Source organism: Acanthaster planci, linkage group LG14 (assembly GCF_054643075.1).
Source record: "Acanthaster planci isolate LZ-2023a linkage group LG14, COTS_SCS, whole genome shotgun sequence".
In the NCBI taxonomy this organism is placed as follows: domain Eukaryota; kingdom Metazoa; phylum Echinodermata; class Asteroidea; order Valvatida; family Acanthasteridae; genus Acanthaster; species Acanthaster planci.
In genome coordinates, this window is record NC_141790.1 from 8,136,169 (window position 1) to 8,156,445 (window position 20,277).

The 20,277-nt window shown below is 42.1% G+C and overlaps 2 protein-coding genes across 2 annotated transcripts; one reads left to right on the forward strand and one right to left on the reverse strand.

Annotated features, from left to right (window-relative positions):
• Positions 1-426: 426 nt before the first annotated feature.
• On the forward strand, positions 427-11,842 carry LOC110985384 (uncharacterized). Its single transcript, XM_022246366.2, has 11 exons — positions 427-522; positions 2,180-2,930; positions 3,675-3,906; positions 4,987-5,075; positions 5,646-5,731; positions 6,437-6,520; positions 6,898-7,049; positions 7,811-7,891; positions 8,578-8,728; positions 9,323-9,420; positions 10,768-11,842. The coding sequence occupies exons 1-11, from the start codon at positions 517-519 to the stop codon at positions 10,952-10,954; spliced, it is 1,917 nt and encodes a 638-aa protein (XP_022102058.2). The 5' UTR covers positions 427-516; the 3' UTR covers positions 10,955-11,842.
• On the reverse strand, positions 11,595-18,395 carry LOC110985386 (arylacetamide deacetylase-like). The gene is made up of 5 exons (XM_022246368.2): positions 17,855-18,395; positions 16,218-16,386; positions 15,217-15,454; positions 13,568-13,631; positions 11,595-13,186 (listed from the first exon to the last, which is right to left on the reverse strand). The coding sequence occupies exons 1-5, from the start codon at positions 17,884-17,886 to the stop codon at positions 12,367-12,369; spliced, it is 1,323 nt and encodes a 440-aa protein (XP_022102060.2). The 5' UTR covers positions 17,887-18,395; the 3' UTR covers positions 11,595-12,366.
• Between the last annotated feature and the right edge of the window lie 1,882 nt (positions 18,396-20,277).

The window sequence follows — 20,277 nt, forward strand, 5'->3', positions numbered from 1 at the left end:
AGTTATACACTCAAAAAAATTCTATATTAGAGAGTCCTGAGAGCTATTAGAGAGTCCTGATAGCCATGAAATTGAGGAATTGTAGAAATATGACACTGAACCTCTGGCCTGGACTTTGGGCTTCTGATTCTGAGCAATGTGGGTGCAAGGGATTTTTTTTTCAAAAATGGCTACTTTTCTCGGCAGATATATTTTCTTCATTGTAGGGGTGGTCTGGTTCTGGTGAAAATTTCTCAAAAATTCATCACTCAACCCCCAAAATTGAAAGGAAAATGAAAGGGAACATGTTGATCATCGTTTTTCTGTGCAGCTTGGACCTGTGAGAGTCGTATGGGGATTTATCATTGCTGTCTGTGGGAAATTTCATTTGTTGCGGTGCACCCTACGGGTGACGAGCGAACGCCGTTCCGAAAGTGCTAAATTCTTTCAGGTGATAGAGGGCGCTGTCGATAGTGATCGCTACAACAAACAAAATGGAGTAGTAAACAGACTCGGCGTAGACCTTCAGTCTGCAAAATGCCTGTAAGTAGGTGGTCCTCACTCCTAAATTACGATAACTTAACCTCTTGACGATAATGATAAAATAATATGTTAAATGCATCTAAGTAAAATAAAATAAGTAACGTCTTTAGTTGGACCTTGTCGGTATTGCTGGCCCGACGCCTACAACTTACAACTTATACAAGCATGTAGGCCTACCCTACGTGACGTGTACAGTCCTGTTCACAGTGTCACTGAGACTTGGTGCACTGGCTTTGAACAGCAAGGCACTACTCCATAGGCTTAAGCTTACTGATGGTTCCGTACGCAAAGGCATTTTTAAAAGTGCCCTGCAATCATACCAGAAAAAACAATCAAATGTTCCCCTAAAAAGCCCATAAAAGGTGACCTACGTGTAGGCCCCTATATGAAACTAGTGCCATGTGTATTTATTGGCATCTGCATTAATGTGATTCCCTGATCACAGATTTCCCTGATGTCACTATACATAATCTTAATGAGAGTAGTCAGAATTATTGGATCTGGTAGCCAAAGCCCCATAAACGCTCGTTACGCTGTGCCTGTTTTTGTCATGTGACGTATGACCACAGAATGCAGATGTGTGCGGATCATCGCGGGGATTATAGGTCAGGATGGTAGGAAAAAGCCCATTTTTTGCCAGTAATGTAAGTTACACTCTACAAAATACACACGTGCCCAGTAATTTCATATGGGTTTTTAGGGGAAGACTTGATCAAGAAAATGCAAAGGAGGTTTTCTTTAGTATGATTGCAGGGCACTTTTCAAAATGCCATCGTGTACGGAATCATCAAACATCAGTAAGGCCCACAGAGTAGTGCCTTACTGTTCAGGATCAGGAAGTAGTACTGTGCATGCCTGCGGCCATTGATGTACCCTAACATTGCTAATGTGACATGCTTGCGCATGCGTTGTCCTTAAGTTAAGGTGGCATCTTTTAATTTTTATCTCCAGTGCCTTGCTAATGTTAGAGCAGTATTTTATAGCACATTTTATTAATCATTCATTAATCTGGAGTTTGTGTAGCCTACAGTTTTGTAGTTCCAATTATATATAGGTCTGATACTTTTCTAGGCCTAATTTCAAAGTGCACAATAAAAAGTCCCTTTTTAAAAATCTCTAAAAATAAAAAAGGTAGTTCTCTTACAAACTTGCGTTTTGATAAGTGAGTTGAGGTAATAATGATAATTATCAGAATTCACCGACTTTTTTTTAAAAGGTTATTTATTTAAAGGTTAATTTCAGATTTTCTCAAGTTTGTTAGTTAATACGTGCACAAGACCAATTTGTGCCCAATTTCCAGAGTAAATCTCAAAGTGAAATTCATGACACCGAAATTGTTAACAAAGGCTCTACAGCACCATGAGCAGGTGTTCATTTAGTAGGAAGATAAAGACATGATAATAACATGACTGAGCTGTGTCTAGATTAGTTGAGTTTGCTTTAATTGAGACTATCACATCCTTAGCTTGAGAGATAAAATCACTTCAAATGGTGAGAATGCTTCTTGTTGAAGATCCAGGAAATTCAGCAGTCACCCCAGACACTTGTGCTGCACTATGGACTCAGCTGAAAGATCAGACAGCACTTTGTAATTTGTAATTTTTGTGTATGTAAATTTTTTTCCGATATTGACATAATTGTTATTTTTCTTGATCAGAGCCACAGACATTCAGGTGCTAAATTACTGAGGCGACCGCTGTCACCCCCAACCCCACCAGCTGCAAAGCCTTCTGAATCCAACACAGGCCTGTCCAGGAAGACTGATAATGGAAACCTACAGAGCAGAAGCCTACCATCCTTGTCCAGTCTCAGCCAGGATGCTGGGGAGGAGGATGATATGGAGGAGCTTGTATTCCAGGGGCGCAACCTCAGCCCCGTGCCCAGTGTCATCCCTTCCTTGGCCTCTGATTTCCAGGAGGCCCAGCTCGCCCCGCAGAACACCCCCAAGATCCCCTTGATGAAGCACTCGCCTCGGGCCCGCCGGTCCCACTCGGGCCCCGTCACCTCCCCCCGGGTGCCGCCCCTCAGTAAAACCGACCTGCCGTTCATCCTGGACATGCGGTACAAGCCCAGGGGAGCCTCTGCTGAGACTTTCCGCCCAGGATCGCTGGTCCAGCCGTACAAGCCACGTGGGCCAGATGGCTTCCCATTCCGGAACCCAAAGCGGCTGCCAGAAGTCAAGAAGGAGCTTTTATACCTGGACCACGAGCACATGAGGTACCACCTGCCGCCAGACTTCACCCTAGAAGATTTCCAGTTGGAGTTTGCAACCTACGGGAGACCATTTCAGCGGGAAAATTTGAAGAAAGCGATACTATCCAAGCAAAACTATAAGAAACTGACAACACTTTTTGCCTCCTTTGTGGATTCCCCTGTGCAAGAGAAAGTCAACACTGTGGAATTGAAAGGTAAGCTCAAAGACACAAGTCAAAAATTTCAGTCAGGTAGGTTGATCTTATTATCTAGAAACCACATCAAGTGGGCAGCAAGGGATTTGCTAAATATTTACTCCTAGCAGGAAGAAGAGATGGTTTGTTCCTTGCATAACAACAACCCTTTGATGGGAACTCATCTTGTGCCTGCTACAAGCGCTGATCTCCACCAAGATCAATTTTATTTTTTTATTATAGCTAAATTTACAGCTTTAAAACACCCTAATTCTGTAGAGTTTCAATGTGCATTGTGCATTATACATGTCCATGTAATGTAGCAATAGGGTGTTATAATGCTGTGTTAAGTCATCATAATTTGTTCTAACATCTCACAGGGTGTTAATATGTCTAGTGACGATGATATCAGAGAAAGGAAAATATTTGTTCTTGGCAGAGATAAGCCATCGTAGCCTGGACAAGTTCGTGCACAGGTGGTGGAGGCCATGCTGAGCATGTGTAACCAGTTTTTGTTGGCTTGAACTTGTACATGTCTGCTTGTGTGCTGGCTGTGTGCTCAAGCTCGGTTGAAACACTCCGACCAGTCTTTCTCTTCTTTGCTAGTTGGTTGGTTGGGGAGACACTTTTAGTCAAGTGAAGTGAGGAGAAGTTGTGTACAAGTGAAGTACAGTGCCTATGCTTGACTTTGTTGGTGAACACTTTCATTTGATGTTCGTCCCCTTTTTTGAAAGAGTTTTTCTTGTTTCTGAACTCCCCTCAAAGGTGAGGATATCCCAGAAGTTGTCCCCCGAGTCCCCCAGCACCAGCTCCTTATAGAGATGGCCAGCATTATCCGCCAGCAGATGAGGACCATGATCAACGAGGAGATGGTTGGGAGCCTGTCAGGCCCTGTGACGACTGACCAGCCCACAACGGTGTTGACCACCCCAGCCACGGCAGCCTTGGCCTACCAGCAGGCTGAGTCGGCTTCCAGTGCCCTGACGGCATTGTCAAGGTAGGAACAGGTGTTCAGCCTACCGTCCAAATCTAGACTTGGTCTCAGTCTCGGACTTCACCTGACTGTCATAGCCTGAAGACTTTTGAGCCCAGTAAAAAGTCAGGTTTTGCTGGGAGAGCATCTTGATTTACATGCACGTGCATACACTGATATCCCTTAAAACCTTGGGTTTATTGGTTGCTTTGAAGTCTCAGAATCCTCTGAAATTGTCTTGTGGCCCACGCTATGTACTTCACCTTCCTAGGGGCAAAAAAACCGCCAGTGAAGAAGTCGATGGCTTCATTGGTTTACCAACCATCTTCAGCCCTTCCACTGTGCTGGAAATTTGAGTTACATTCTTTACAGATACATGTACTTGTACTTTGACTTTATAGAGGCACCAAGCTCTCATGTAAAGAAATAATGCCCCAAATCCTCAATTCTGGATTTATTTCTGGAGAACGCTGAAGGGTCTCTGAAGGGCTAGGACTAAGATGATATCCAGTTGGTATTTCCGCATGTCTCTTGTATGCATTTGCTAACAAAAAAAGTTGCTTCATTTATGTGCACTTTAAAACACATGCAATGCCATGTTTCACATTTCTTTTCACATGATTCCTTGTTGGCAGTGACCAATCAAGATGAACTGGATCCAGATACTAAACTTTGATTAAGTTGAAGTGTAGCCCACACTCTTTAACTTGAAATGTCTTTGAGATTCAGGCCACAATTAACAAGGTTACCACAACTCGAAACGCCTTTAATACGTTGACTATGAGTATACTCGTACTCACAGGTGAACCGGATTCTGCCACTACAAATGGAAATGAAAGGCCACTGTAATGTAAATTGAAAACACTGGCATCACCGAAGAACACAACATATACATTGCTGGCAGTGTTTAGAACACACTTCCATAAAATGCTTATGTTCAGAGGGACACCTGAAAGGCACAAGTACATGCACATAAATATTGTCGCATTCGTACGACGTTTGGCAAATGGGAACGCCCCTTTGAAATTATGCATGGCAGTCAACATGTTTACTGGATGTGTCGCAGTCCGTAAACACTCTCACTTTCTTTGTTTTGCCTAGCAGCAGGCAAGCAGATTCAGTCAATGAAGTCATGTTCAACATGCCCGTCTCAAAGTACTTCCAGGGCTCTCGAAGGAGCAACTCTCCTTTCAGTAAGTCTCTCTCTGTCAACTGTCTTTTAGCTTATCAGATTAAGCTCAGAGTCAACGTGCATGATACATGTATATGGTTCAGCCATAATAAGAAAGAAAATGCAGGGTCATGTCCTTATCTTGAAACAGGGACCTACTGTTACATGTATGTTTGATAGTCATTCCTGTGGGGTGAGGGGATTTTTTTTTTCTGTTTTCTTGTCTTATACTATATATTTTCAGGATAACTTGCTTCCGGGCAATAGGAAGTTTGTTTTTGTTGTCCCTGGCCTGCATGGTACTTTTTTGTTTTGTCTGGAAGTTTTTTTGTTGTCAAGTGATTTTTTTCTCACACCTGCATTCTCGCCTCATACGCTTAGATTCCCAATCATTTATGATCATATTTCTGCTGATTTTTATGCTTGTCTAAATGCCCTCTTATCGTTGTCTATGTCTATATATTTTTGTTTCGTCCCTTTTTTGCCATTCGTTTTTTGTTTTCTACTTTGAGATTTTTGACATTTTTTGTTTTAATAATAACTTTTAAATCGTGTTCCATGAGATGTGCTAAATGTTGTTTTTCCTATGCAGATGAGCAAGACTCCTCCACCATCACACCATCGGAGCTGGCCATCTTGGACTGCCTCGTCAACGGCGGTCTCGCACTCAGCTTGAAGGTATCTTGCCAGACAATTATTGAATGGAAGAATTTCTGAGAGTAATGCACGAGCATATCTTGTTTCGAATACATATGTACTTATTGTATATCTTTTATCGGTAGATGCTTACATCACTATAACAAAGTCACACTTAATCACAATAACTTACTAACTGAACAGCTTACACAGCAGTTTTAAAGTTTTCTTGTGAGACTTATTGCCTGGCAAAACCACTTGATGCCCCTGAACTCACTTCTCTCCAAATGATACTGACAATGGGCCCAAAACCCATGGAATACAGTCATTTGGGGCAATACTGTTTGCGTTTGTGATCTGTGCATGGATACCATCAGCAAACGAGAAAGCAGCTGATTGGGTGACCATTTGAATTAGATGTCGTTGGGAAGTGAACATGTTGTTAACACACCTAATCCATAACTTGCTGTTGCATATTTATATCACAAAGGAAGCCCTTTTCTCCCTTTCTGAGTCGACAGGATCGTGTACTGATTATGTCAAGCTTTGTTTACATGTCCCTTTCCTATGGGGCTTCAAATCTGTCATCCTCACCTAGCTCCCATAAGAAAGCACTCATCAAAGTAAAGAATGATGTCATCATACACAGTTATGTAATAATAACTTGTTAGAAGCTCACCATGTTAGGACATTGATTTTTGTCACTTTGCTGCTGATTTGAATTATATTTCTCCTTTTTTTCTGTAGGCTCATTTCATCTTAGCCTTGCCTGACATTACTCCACTGACCAAGACTCTGACCTACTTGAATCTATCCTTCAATGACTTCAGGGTAAGTGTTCCAAGCAGTCTGAGCACCAGATATGTACACCATGATCATGAACACCACATTTGTGACCTGCCGACAAGGGGTCTTCACCCCTGTGATGTTCCCTGTCAGTTTTCTTGTGTGTTTGAAAAGAAGTAAGATGCAAGCACACGTTGTATCACTAGAAAGTCTGTTTCTTGCTCGTTCCTCTCATTTACGTATCTCAAAATTGAAGATTGTTACTCATTATTCCTAAGCAGGTCACATTCAAAGAATAGGAGTGTAGTAACGTAAAACACAGACAATGTGAAACGTTTCCCCAATACCTGACAAATGCCAGCCTCCCTTTTCATAAACTTTCCAGCCTGAACTAAATTGCTGTTTGTGCTTCAACCTTGCAGGTGTTTCCCCCCGAGCTTTTGACCTTGCGAAGCCTGGAGGTCCTCAAGCTGCGCAATAATCCCCTCAAGGAGCTTCCCTATGACATCCACCGTCTGTCCAAGCTCCGGACGCTGGTGGTATCCTTCAATCTCATCACCGCACTTCCACCGAGGTAGGGCAACTTGTACATTAAAGACTCATCAGCCGACCAGCGATTGCCTCGGTGCATTTCATTGCTGCCCACGCACTGCTTGCTTTACATTAAAGTAGAAATGAGCTCTAGTGGAATTCCAGTTACCCCTGAAAGGTGCTGAGATTTTTTTTGGGGGGGGGCTTGAATCTTGGCCATTCAGTGACAGTGTTCCGTTTAATTTTGTACACATGTACAATATAAATATCTATGCTTAGTACCTTTCAAAACTGTTAAACCACAGAGTTTCGTTATTGAAACATTGATTCACAATTTGAGCTGTTTAGGAGCCCTTTTCTATGTGTTTGGTCAGTGGACCAAATTTACTTTTTTTTCACCAGCCTTTTTTACGTATTACACTTTTCCAACTACAGTAAACTGTCATTACAAAGTTACAGGGACCAGGTAAATTGCTTTTTTATAACCAGGACTTTGTTATAAAAGGAGTGGAAACACAAAGAAAAACATGAGAATTAAATTTGAAAAAATTGGGATTCTCAGAACTTGTTCTTTGTAGCAGTATTTTCTTAAACAGTGTATCTTATTAAAGAAACGTGAACCATAGATGTTGTTCAAATCAGTTGATTTTGTTGTCCGTAGCTCTCCTAAGTTTGATATATCTTGCCTTGGAAGACAATCAGAGCTGAACCATTTTAGATTATTCAATTTGAAACCGGTAAGATTGGTTGGTCCAGGAAGTTGCATTTAGTGACTATTTCTCATTTCTCATCTCCCAACCACAGCTTGTTTACATTGCCGCTTCAGTTTTTGGACCTGTCCTACAACAAGCTTACATTTCTGCAAAGTGAAATAAGACATTTAAGGTAACTAATCAATTTTTTACTCTCCGATTTATTGATACCAATAGTAAAGCAAAGCAACCTCTTGTTTTTTTTATAATACTCTTGAGGCACCAGTCTCACAGAATAAGCCTCTAAACATTCCACATTCAATTTGGTTTCGGCATTTCATTAGAGGCAGATACGAGCGACATTGGCAACAGGTCTACATCTGTCATCTGATGTTTTCTTGGAGGCATGTAGCAACACTGTTCTGGCAACTTTAGAACTCATTTTCTTCAACAGGGCTATGTATGTCATATGTGCAAAGTGGTCGGCTGCTCCAAAGTGGCTTGCCCAAGGATGTAATGTGGGCAGTCGTTGGATTTGAAGCCCTGGCCCAGTGGTCATGAGTAACAAACCTTAACCACTGGACCATGCTCGTCCACCATCCAGTAAAGGTACAGAGTGGAGTGGAAAACTAGAGAGCCAGCATGCTTCACTCTCTGTGCCTGTGCGCGTTCTGCTCTAACATAAAGAACAGGAATTCATTTCCGAAGTCTTATTTCTGTGGTACATGTATGTAGACTACAGAGCAGTTTTTCAAATCTGAATTCTAATGGCTGCTTTATTTTTTCAGCTTGACCTAAAAAAATTCGATGGCTCAATTCACCCACGTGATCACCTTTTGTCCAACCAGCAGCGATTCTTTCATTTGCATTCAACTCTAGGTCCACCCTGCGGGAACTAAACGTTGAGGGCAACCAGCTGCCCGCCCTGCCCTGCTCTGCCCTCAAGCTCAGGAAATTACGCTACCTGAGGGTGACCAATAATTTCATGCATCCCCTCTTCTGGAAGGAGAACAGCCAGAATGACCCACAGGTAGGCTTTGGAATGTCTCACTCATCAGGGAAATTGTTAAAGCAAGGCAAGAGGCTGTGTGTAAACTCAAAACCATAACGTGCGTGGAAGGTATTGAAAAGGCAAATTTCTGAGCCTGTTTGGGATACCTGAAATGCAGGAACCTCATTTTCAAAGGTTTTTTTGCAATAGCGTTGAATCCTCTGAATCCCTCAGAATACAGAGAAGAAAAATAACAATACTTTTGTGGAGGATTAAACTCCATTACATTCTACAACTTCCTCAGTCATGCAAGATCCTTCTCAAGCTCTTGCTGTACTATGAAAGATGCTGGAGCATTAGGATTAATGTTGTATAGCCAGTGAGCATGCAATACCCTTTCTTGGACAATCCTGATGAATAATTCAGATGTGATTTGCCTTCTGTTTCAAAGATGAGAAGGATCTCATGGTATACGTACAGTGTATTAGTCCAAACAGTCAGACTGTTGCTGAAATTGTAACATCTTAACTTGATTAGAATTTTAAAATCTGTGTCATGAATCTATCCCTAAGAACATGTCCTGTGCATGATGATTTGATAAATTCCATTGCTGTATTCCTGTATTCTTTGCAGCGACTGCTGGATCTAGCCTCACTAGCTGTGAAGCAGAGCGGGCTGGATAGATTCAAGCCCAGCGTACTACCAGATTCCCTGCATTCCGTGCTAAATCGGTAAGCAGGCATTATTCCAGATTTGCTGTTACATAAGGTGGCTTCTTATACACACGATTTCAACGTGCCATGTGCATAGGTTTCGGAGAGTGTTCTTCAAAATTCATGGGCAGATCCAAAGGGGACCAATTTGAATAAGAATAGAGAAAGGCGATTTTGTGGTCTGTTTCATTTCCCTTAAAGAGCATGCAAAAGCTCCAAACTGCAGCCTCGCCCCTCACAAAAAAATTTCCGAATTCTTTGGTCCCAAAACGAGTTTGGCCCCTGCCCCTGAAAATTGAGTTTGAATCCACACTTGTCGAAATTGTACAGGAGTGACATACAGTAAACAGATGTGGATATGGAACGGACTAGAAAGCCTACACATGGAAGGAAACCTTATCCTTGAATAAATGTGTACAATTTCAGCAGGGGGAAGACTCAAATCATTTTCACAGGGGCATGTAGGGAAATGCATAGAAATGTGTTTTCGTTAATAGATTGGGGCATTTAGGTACTGTTCCAGAAGTTGTGCACAGTGTTGAGAAAAATGGACTGACTTGTCTGAAATTCCAAGCGAGTCTGTATGGGATGTAGAAAACGGGTTGCAGGGGTGGATCTAGAGGGAGGTTGCAACCCCCCCTTCAGCTGCGGATTGAATGGAACTACCAGTGAAATGATGGAAAATGAGTAGGCCTACCAAAAAAAAAATCCTAGATGAGGTTTGCACTGTTGATCTATCCATCTACGGTTAAACAATTACATCGATTTCCGGTGAATCCCCTTTAGCAGGGCATCTCTTCAGTACGTCCATCAACCCCCCCTTTCCCGAAAGCTAGATTCGTCCCTGGGTTGAGATCAGGCAGATGTATCGGTTACTCATTTTGGGGACAGTGGACGTGCTCATCAAACTCACTTAATGCCAGTAATACATTGCTGACACCACAACACTCGATGGTACTCGAGGTTGCTTCCATAAAACTTACGAAACTGCACAATTGTAGTTTTCGCCAACTGTAACTGAGTACTGCATGCACACACTCATTGCATTTTGGTTTTTACAGAGTGAAACTTTTCTCAATTTTCCCAATTAAGAAAATTATTCAGGAATTTTTTTTCTCAATCCCACAAGTAAATAAATGAAATAAATTCGTGTAAAATCCTAACGATTTTCTCTGAACGGTGTACATGTATATCCACTCCATGCTCACCTGTGAGCAAAGCGTCTGTGTTAACTGTGTGTGCATGTCAGTTGTTAAACCACGATTTTTTATTGCACAATTTTCATGAAGTACCCACACCCAAGTTTGCACTTCAGTCTGTGACAACGGTCACACATTTCATCTCTTCCAATTCCTTTCTGCACAGCTACTCCAGGTGCGATTGTTGCCAGGGCCCCTTGTATGGGCCAGGCTTACGGGTCATCCGGCCCTGCAGCAAGGCCTTCGGGGTGCGCAAGCTGCCCTTCCTCTTCACCTCCTGCTCCCCTTACTGCCGAGACTCCTTCCTGACCAGCGTGGAGTCGCTCACGCAGATGCTGTACATGGATGACTGATTTGCCAATGGCTTGATGAACCAAGGGAGACTTCCTCCAGCATTGCCTAGTGCTTCCCCTTGTTTTGTCTGTGACATCACTTGAAATGAGTGGAACATATGAAATGGAGGAACCCCACATGCCCTGTGAACATTGACATTAGTTAGGGTTCCAAGGGTCATGGAAAATCCTGGTAAAAAGGTTGTCCTCGAAAGTCATTGAAAAGTTGTGGGATTATGGGATGATTGGAAAAAAAAGGTTGTTGTCAGAGGGAAAAATGGTCATGGAAAGGTCTACGAAATCAAATAATGCAAGGGTTATTTTTGATGGGCAGCTTTTGATGTGTTGACGGAATAAAGATAAATTACAGGCTTTCCTCGTCAGTCTGTAGTATGTCAGTCTTCCAGTTCATAATACCAAACAACATTTCTCTGTCAAATGTCATTTAAAACTTTTATATTTTAGTCCTGGAAAGGTCATGCTTTGCAGGAATCCTGATTAGTGTTTTTACTGTCAAATCCTCAGTGACTGATTTTGGTTAGGGCTGAGATTTTGGGCTTTTGCAGAATTTCTTCAAGACCTCCTCCTAGAAGACAGTTGGTGAAGCATTCCAGGGCACCTAGTTATTCAATATTTCCATGCAGTAGATAGAACACAGGGATTGTGAAATATTCTCTGTGTTTATTTGTAGTTCATGTGGTCTTCATTTTCTTATCCTGTATTAACATTCAGGAAACCTTTCCAAAATATTTCCAGTAAAATTTCAGTAAATAAGTAATTCCTTTCTTTAAATACTGCTAATTTAAAACAGTTTTGTATATATTCCACTTTAAACTTTCTATCCGTTCTTATGATAAATTGTAGAAATAATGTGGCTTTGTACATTAAAAATGAAATTATTACACAGAATGTGTCTAAAAACTTGTTTATCTCTTAACCAATTTGATTTCCTGGATAGTTATTCAGGAAATTAAAATGTTTAAAGTTCAGTTAGAGGTTATTTAAACGTGATTTCATTTATGGTGAATTCCTCCTATGGTGAACATCTCCTACAATTAAGTACATAAAAATTCAAGCATGAAAAATAATGTAATTTTTATGACTAAAAATGATTGAAATTTAACAAAGGCACATTAAAAGATCAAGTAAAAAAAGCAAAAACAGTCCTTTTACAATTTGAACAAAGTTAAATGTCATATAAGTGCATATAACGGCACACATGTTTCAAACATCAGTCAGTCAGATTGCACAGATATTTACAGAAAACATATCGTCTCCCCTACTGGACGCCCACTGGCAAGAATCAGTAGTGGACACATACGGAGACTGTATTCCATTCTACAAAATATCTTTCGTAAAAGAATTTTAGAAACCTCTTTGTTACTAAATTTAAAACGTCTAACAAATTGTGGAGTGGTCATTGATCTCTTGCATCAGTTTGCTTCAATCGCAAGATGTTCCTTGGCATACAAAATCAAATCCCGGAACATATTTTCCCCTACCTCAAACACCAGCGGCCAGGTCGGTCCAAGCACGCCGTGGAACCCGCCTTGGTAATGCTCCCACCTCACTGGTACTCCGGCCTCTTGGAGTCTGATCGCGTAGAATGCGCCGTGGTCTCTCAGTGCATCGAACTCGCAGGTAACCACGAATGTTGGTGGCAGGCCGGCCATCTCTCGCCGCAGCAACGGGCTGGCTCGCGGGTCCAGGACTATGTCATCGATCTGATCCCAGACGTAGTCGTCTCCTCTCTGCTCCTGGAGATGGGGTGGGGTGAGATGGCCGTAGTCTTGCATGTGCAGAGGCAGCATGGTGTGGTTGACGAACTGCGCCAAGGGAGACTCCCTGCGGAACTCCACGGATGTATGGGTGTTATCGACAAGTGCTCGTACCACGCGCTCATCCAACCTCCCTAGCAGGTAGAAACAGGTAAACTCGCCCGCCTCCTGCCAGGTTACCATCGACCCCTCCTCGCCGAAGAGCGAGATGGAGAGGAAAGTTGCTGGTGTGTGATTGTCGATGAACTGTGTGATTGGATAGATGAGAGCCTGAAAGGCCACGTCGGGATACTCCGGCTCGTCGTGAAGGATCTGAGCCACGGCAGCAGCCAGGGCACCGCCAGCGCTGTCCCCGGCTATGCCGATTCGCGAAGAGTCAACGTTGAACTCCTGGGCATGGTCCATGAACCATTTGGTGGCGTTCAGGCAATCCTCGTATGCAGCTGGGAAGGGATGCTCTGGAGCTAGTCTGTATCTGCAGAAAAAGAAAGCATGGATTTCTTTTAGCCATTGATAAGCACGCAAACAGTTAAGTAGCGAAGGTCCTGTGGACTTTCCAAATTACCTTGTTATAGAGGTACCTCTTTTTATCATCAATGAAAAACAAAGACTTGGGACAATTTGCCTTGTTATAAAACATGACTTTGTAGCCTATTATAATATCAATATTCTATGTGTTTGACTGTAATCAACCTCTTACCCTAAAACTAACCCTTCCCCACAACAAAAGTTCAACACAAATTTATTTTGGAAAACCCAACAGAAACAAGTATTATGTGTATACCAACTTTCAATCAGGGCGGGTAAAACCAACACATCCCCAACTCTTATAACTCATGGACTACACAACACTTACTCAATAGATACCAAAACACAGTCCAGCTCTTCCGCAAAACGCCTTGTCAGAAAGTCAAACATTGCTGTCGGGACAAAATGGAAGCCAAGAAATATAATTATCAGCTTCCTCTTCACAGCTAATAGATGTAACTTGTTCTCAGGCTCTTCGGAGTCTTCTTCTCTTCGTGTATGTACATGCTCAATCTGTCGCACATTAATCTTCGCTGTTACGCGATTTTATTCTCATCACTCCGGCTGACTGTCCAACCACCGCCTTACTGACCGACAACAGGTTTCCAGAAGCCAACCAATCATCTTAATACTCCTCGATCAAACACGGGTGACTGGTTGTCCTGGCCCGAGGTGGAAGGTTGGTATTTGTTAAATCACTTTCATAAGGGCTATTAATGTCAGGTTAAAGTCATTAGGGCGAGAAAAATGAAATGGCAATTCCACCTTGGAGGGATAACAGTTTTTTTTGGTTTTGACACTTTTGTTATTACACTAACTTTGTGTATACTGAAAAACATACATTTCCTTTCATTGGTCAAGAGCTTCCACGTTCAAAAGATTCTAAGAAAAGTGTTGAAAATATCTCACACAGCTACCGAAAAACTAAATAACGACACTGCTAAAGAAATATGAACATTCCCCCCAAATATTTGGGCATTATTATGAGCATTTTGATGCAATTTTTTAAGCTACCCAAGGTCATATTTCCGCAAACTTTAGTCACCCGTGCAAGTATTACATAAGCTAAATGAGAGGGATCTTAAGAAACTGTAAGCACAAAAACCGGCACTGTTACAAATTCCATGCTAATTTTGTTACTATACTGGCAGATTCTTACAGCTCCATAGGAGCCTATAACTTGCGTTCGCCACAGATTTCACGTACCCTAACCCTCCTCAATCCTCCAAAATCCTTTGGGTGGTTTTGGAGGATTTTGGAGCATTGCGGATGAATGGCAAAAGTGTATGGCCGATTGCAAAGGATGCCATGTGTGAATGTTGTGGGTTGGACCTTGTGTTGCTTATGCTTAGTCATGCATAAATTTACCTGATATTACTTTGAAATCAACTACACTGCCCGAGCAAGCCATTTGCACCGCCTCAACATAATGGCAGGAGTTTCTGGAGGATTTTGAAGGATTAAGGACATGGTACCTCTGATTTGGAGCATAAAGGCAAAGATCGGAGGATTGACGATGAATGCAACTTTTAGACTAGGGCCACTGAAGGATTTTGGAGGATTGAGGGCGAGCCCAAGCAAAAGGCCCTATAGTGGGTTAGGGTTAACCGAAACTGAGTTAGAAGTCGCCAGAGCCACTTTTGAGTTTTAGTGTGTATTGGAAAGAGCAAAGTCAGACCTCTCTTTTAACATATCACTCAGTTTGGTATTCTTCATTTACATTATAATGAAAATGTATGTGGGTGAAAAAATTGAGGATTCCTGTGTGCAAGATTCAAAGGCCTTCAACCCAACTGTGGCTCTGGTGACTCATTTTTACAGAGGGGCTCAAAAATATTGTGCTATTTATCCTTCTTTCAGCAGGTTTTCATCAAAATGTGTCTTTTGCCAAAAATGTTTTACTCAGTAGCTCTGTGAAAATGAGCTCACTTAGCTGCTAGCCTTCATACACATATACCGGTATCGCCACACACTCACCAGTACTTCCAATGACAAAAGCGCCACCATGTATAAATACCACTGCCGGTCCAAAGTCAGCCCTCCTTTTGATTGGTTCATAGAGGCGAACTTTGACCCCCTCAAAGGTTGTTAACGTGTACCGGATGTTGGAACCCCGCACTTCCGGAGGAGAAGCCACCACGAAAGCTGCGCTCTCGACGAAGGAGCGAAAAAGTTGAACATAATGCGAAGATGTAAAGAGAGAGAGAACGTACGCCTACGAACCAAAAGGCAAAGATAGCCGAGCATTACTTTTCTTTGAAAATCATAGGCGTACATGATGCAATCGCGCATTTCCTATGTGTAAAATGAAAACTGGGTTTACTTTGAACATATTCGATTAGTATATTAGTCTATCTATTAGTCTTGCCCAATCTTTTTAAATAAACCAATCATTAAATACATCGTTCTGTACAAGCAATAGCGCCATCACAAATATCATTTTGGATTATTATCTCAACAACGACGCACTTTTATAGCCAAATATTTTTAAATCCAATCTTTACTACGGTAAATACAATTGCTGTGTACAAGCAATAATTCCAACGAAACGAAATCCCAAACAACTTTCCTTGGCTCTTCATTTACTACTTGTAAATAAAAGAGTAGGAACTATTCGCTGGCATAATGGCTGCTGTTAAATAAGTGTTGCTGAGGGCGCGACAGTATCGGTGTAACGCATGCCATCAGAGAATTTAGGCAATGGTAAATTAATAACTATAACTGTTACGATATTTTAGCCTAAAATTTACAATAGTCAGCTCTAATACCGCAAAACGCGTTTTGAATTTCAAAGAACTTTAACTAACGGAAACGCTGGATTCCTGTCGGCGGTATTTTAATAATGATAGCAATAATATTAGGGGTCGATAAAAATATAATTAAGATTTATTTTGGTTGTCTCATAATCAAAATAAAAGCACGAGTATTCCATATGATGTTAAACAATTATCTTATATGACGTGTCTCCGATAACTTACCGCATCGATCGCAATTCGTTTTGCAGCGACAAAGCCCTTGTATTTCCAGGGGTCTCGGATGCCATCTGGTGTGGGGTTGTTGAGGTAGTAGGCTGCCACCAGAATCCAAAAGATGAGTAGCAATGATGTTGCAGCAGTCCGGACTCCAGACTGACTGGATGTAGCATGACTTCAAAGGAATTTGATTAAAAAGCTATATACTTCTCCAAGATGGAAATTATGATGAAAATGACCAATGCTATAGGATTTAAGACTTGAAGGTTTTCAAGGTGAAAGAAACCAGATGAGTAAAATGGTTGCGGTTGCACCATGTATCACTCTCTTGAGTATGTGTGGTTCTGAGAAGAACCGGGGAATAACTCGACGTTTCCTACAGTGTACACTGTCCGTCTTCAGGACACTGCAGGATTCTGACTGGGAGTGGAGCTCAGCTAAAGGATTTTTTTTCAAGAGATTGGACTTTTCCTTGAAGTGCCTATAACACTTATCAGCAGCAAACTGATAAACCATTCTTCTTCTTCTTAGTACTGCACACAAACTCCTCGAACGGGATATACTGTTGCAGGTGTCGTGGCCAGTGTAAACTAATAATGGCCCCCTAAAAAAAAGGAATTGGATCCATGTTGATTAATTTTGTCTGCAGCCTGTCAGCTGTAGTTACTTGTCGTATGCCTTTCGGCAGTAGGCTCCACCCAACTATGGTTCTTGGCAGAAATGAGTATCTGTAACAATCCTTTTTGATGGTGGGGTGAACAAAGGAAGTTGCAGTTGATTTCCGGGTGTGAATTTTATCGACGGCTTGTTTGATTTGATACTTGTCAGTGTTGATGGCTATCGTATGATGTATGGACTTAAACATGAGTGTGAGTCTGGATACGGCCCGGTGGATATCCAGTGATTCCCAACCAAATTCAGATATAGTAGAGGAGACACTGCTGATCCTTCTTGAGTCTTTACAGACGAATCTAGCTGATCTTTGTACTGCGTCCAACTGGTTTTGTGATCTTGCTTGTATACTATGGTTCCCACATTGAAGAGCAATATTCCAATTTGGGTCGCACTAAGGCTTTGTAAGCAACGGTGGAAGGGGTAATTTCCGAGGTCTTTTTAAGTAAACTGGTATTAAAACATAATGTTCATCCCTTTCCTCTGTTTTCGTTTTTCTTTTTTTTACCGATAAAATTACATTTTGAATCCCACACAAAGTACTACTTGTTACACTTCCCTCGCCTGATGATACTTGCTGTATTGAGGGTAATTGAGGTCGCGTACGGGTTCCTCTCTTCCATCTCTGCAGCCTGGACTGCATGGGTTCGATTAGATTAACAACTATAGCAAGTAATAGCAACTAAATGCTATGAGACACCATGATGGAGACGCCAACAAATCGTAACTGGGCAAAGGTTTTCCCCTGCTTTATAAGCCGATGCAAAGCTCGGGGAACTTAAAGCAGTCCAGTTCAGGCCCAGTTCTATTTTCACGAGCCTGGGGAAAAGAGAGATATTAAATCGGTGGCCTGCAAAAATAATTGAACCCTCAGTCCCATCATACGTGTGGACAAAAGTCTTTCAGACTTGTATACGCCGATATTCATTTCTCTATAATTCGGTTAAGTCAACTCAGTGGATTGGTCTTACCTTCTAGCCAGGCCCATATTACTGTGCTTCATCCGTGGCTTGTAACTAGCTAGTACTAAATGGACGTGCAGCCTGCGCACTGAGTCAAGCTGGGAGTCATGTCTCCATTGCCATGTATAATAACTACAATTAAATCCAGGGTGGCATTTACGTGTACATACAGTGCGTTCAACTGCAGGTTAATCATGCAGACAGCTCAGCTGGACCTTCGCCCATGTTTACAGTAGCCTGAACAAATTAACGTGCTTTGTGACAATGTACCGCGGACGTGTACCTTGAACATTACTAAGAGGTACTGGCCGGTCCGTCTCTAAGTGTGGACAACAGTCCCAACGTGAAGAGCACACGTTCTTCAGTATATTACCTTATCTGCTGTACAATTTCGGAATTTTCAATCCTTTCAGCGCCGACAAGCGCATAAGGGTTATACGGAGCAAGACAAACTGCCCACAAACACCACTCTTGGCATTGGTTGATCCCTATCACTGCCTGGTCATAGAGAACACACACCTTTGCTAAAAAGCACAGGCCGAATGTCCCTGCCACACGTCCTGATGCCCAGTCGTGCATTACAGGGCGCATCAATATGTCATTACGTAACTCATAATACCAGCATCCGTCATCCTAACATATTCAGGCTGAAACCACGCATGGATTCCCTCCTTCATGAACCATGTAGCTGTGAGCGGTACCAGAAATTTCCCAAACCGTGTGTCAAAACAGTAATGAATTAACAAGGCCGTGGTGCTAAGCTGCACCTTGAACTATTATAGCACATAATTATGCACGGGAAAAATACGGTTTGATTGGTTGGATTTTCTTCACTGAATAGGCTGACCGATTCATGTCCGACAGACTGCACAAAAGTCCGACATGCGTTCACGCGCGTGTGATGCGCGCAGCTGGAAAATGTAGTGTGGCATAGTTATGTACGCACGCGCACAAATGGCCTTGGAGGCAAGGGCCATTGAAAATGTACAGGGGTGCTATTTTTACCATTTTCTCTTAGGTTTGCTGGTTTTGTTCAGTTTCTTTCATCAGAAGATCCCATTAAATCGCTTTTGCTATTAGTTTCTAATCTAAGTGGGGTTTAAATTTCCCCGCTCAATCTCGTGGGCACAGGAAAAATCTGGACTGCAAAGTATTTTTACAGTGCACAGGGCATTAAAAATCCCGCTTAGATTAGACACTAATAGAAAAAACAATGTAATGATATTTTCTGATTAAAAAAAGTGGAAAAAGCCAGAAAACCCGAGAAACTTGATCAAAATCGCACCCCTGTACATTTTCAATGGCCCTTGCTGTCAAGGCCATTTGTGTGCATGCGTTAACGATTATGAATTTATTAGTGAAAAGGTATATTGGGAGAATAGTAAGTGTCCACGTACACAGAGGGCAGGGCTTATTTGATCGTCTATTGAAGAAGGGGTACAGCAGTGAGAAAAAACAAGCTATTGGCATCCGGCACCTAGCCTGCCGCAGCCGAAGTTAGTCAATGAGTGGCGGGAGGGGTTGCCGCTAAGGAAAACTGAAGGAAAACTGACAAACAAAACTAATTTGAAAGTAAAATTCAAAAAATTCGGGGGGGGGGGGGAGAAAAGGGAGACAAACAAAAAGAAAGGAGGGGAGGGATAAAATCAGCAATGCACTTGTGAACACCTCGGAATTGACCCCCTTCTATACCATAAGCTGCTGCTGATTCTTTGAACCCTGGAAACTTGCCCCTTCCTGGCAATGCCCAAGAGGGTTTTTTTTTGGGGGGGGGAGGAATATGTTAATAGTTTATGTTGCCTGTGGTAGGTGCAACTTTAAGGTTGCAAAGGCCTTTACAAGGATACGCATGCGTTGACCGTTCCAGCAGGTTTCACTCTTTGAGGAACCTGTATACGTCAATTAATGATAAAATGATAAATATAGAAGGAACAAAAGGAAATCCCTCGAAGATGGCTGCTTTTCTATGGCTGTTCCTTGCTCTGTTCTGATGAAAGGAACGCCAACACAACTGCTGGATAGTTGCGGTTACGAACCTCTACGTAAATACAAGTAAAGGTTACAGGCGATTATTGCGGCAACTCCTTTTGTTTGTGCATATTAACTCTTGTTGTGCTTGTTTGTTAAAATCGGGTTTTTTATTAAAAAACAAACACCCAAAAATGATTTGTGTATACATGTCCCGAATATCGCAGTTTTAGGTGCGTTTGCGTCTGTTGCTGCACGTTTCCACTTTTCATGTCTTTTCCTTTTCCCGTCTATGCGCTCGCTTCCTATAGTTTCCACTCAGTCCAATCTTTACGTTCTGCACGATTCCATTTTAAATTTAAGCCCAAAAGAGTGTCAGAAATTATGGTCAAGGCTGAAGATTGCACTGGGCTGGTCTGACAGTGGCTAAGCTTGCTGTTCCCCGGCGTGCGTGCTGTGCACCA

Excerpts from the sequence above, each read along its gene's own strand:
- LOC110985384 (XM_022246366.2), top strand. Across the intron at positions 5,076-5,645 it reads AAGGAGCAACTCTCCTTTCA|ATGAGCAAGACTCCTCCACC; the intron begins GTAAGTCTCTCT and ends TTTCCTATGCAG. Across the intron at positions 5,732-6,436 it reads GTCTCGCACTCAGCTTGAAG|GCTCATTTCATCTTAGCCTT; the intron begins GTATCTTGCCAG and ends TTTTTTCTGTAG.
- LOC110985386 (XM_022246368.2), bottom strand. The coding sequence starts at position 17,886 with ATGAAGCACAGTAATATGGGCCTGGCTAGAAG. Across the intron at positions 15,455-16,217 it reads AACGAATTGCGATCGATGCG|GCGTACGTTCTCTCTCTCTT; the intron begins GTAAGTTATCGG and ends TTTGGTTCGTAG. Across the intron at positions 13,632-15,216 it reads TTTTGTCATTGGAAGTACTG|CAATGTTTGACTTTCTGACA; the intron begins GTGAGTGTGTGG and ends TTGTCCCGACAG.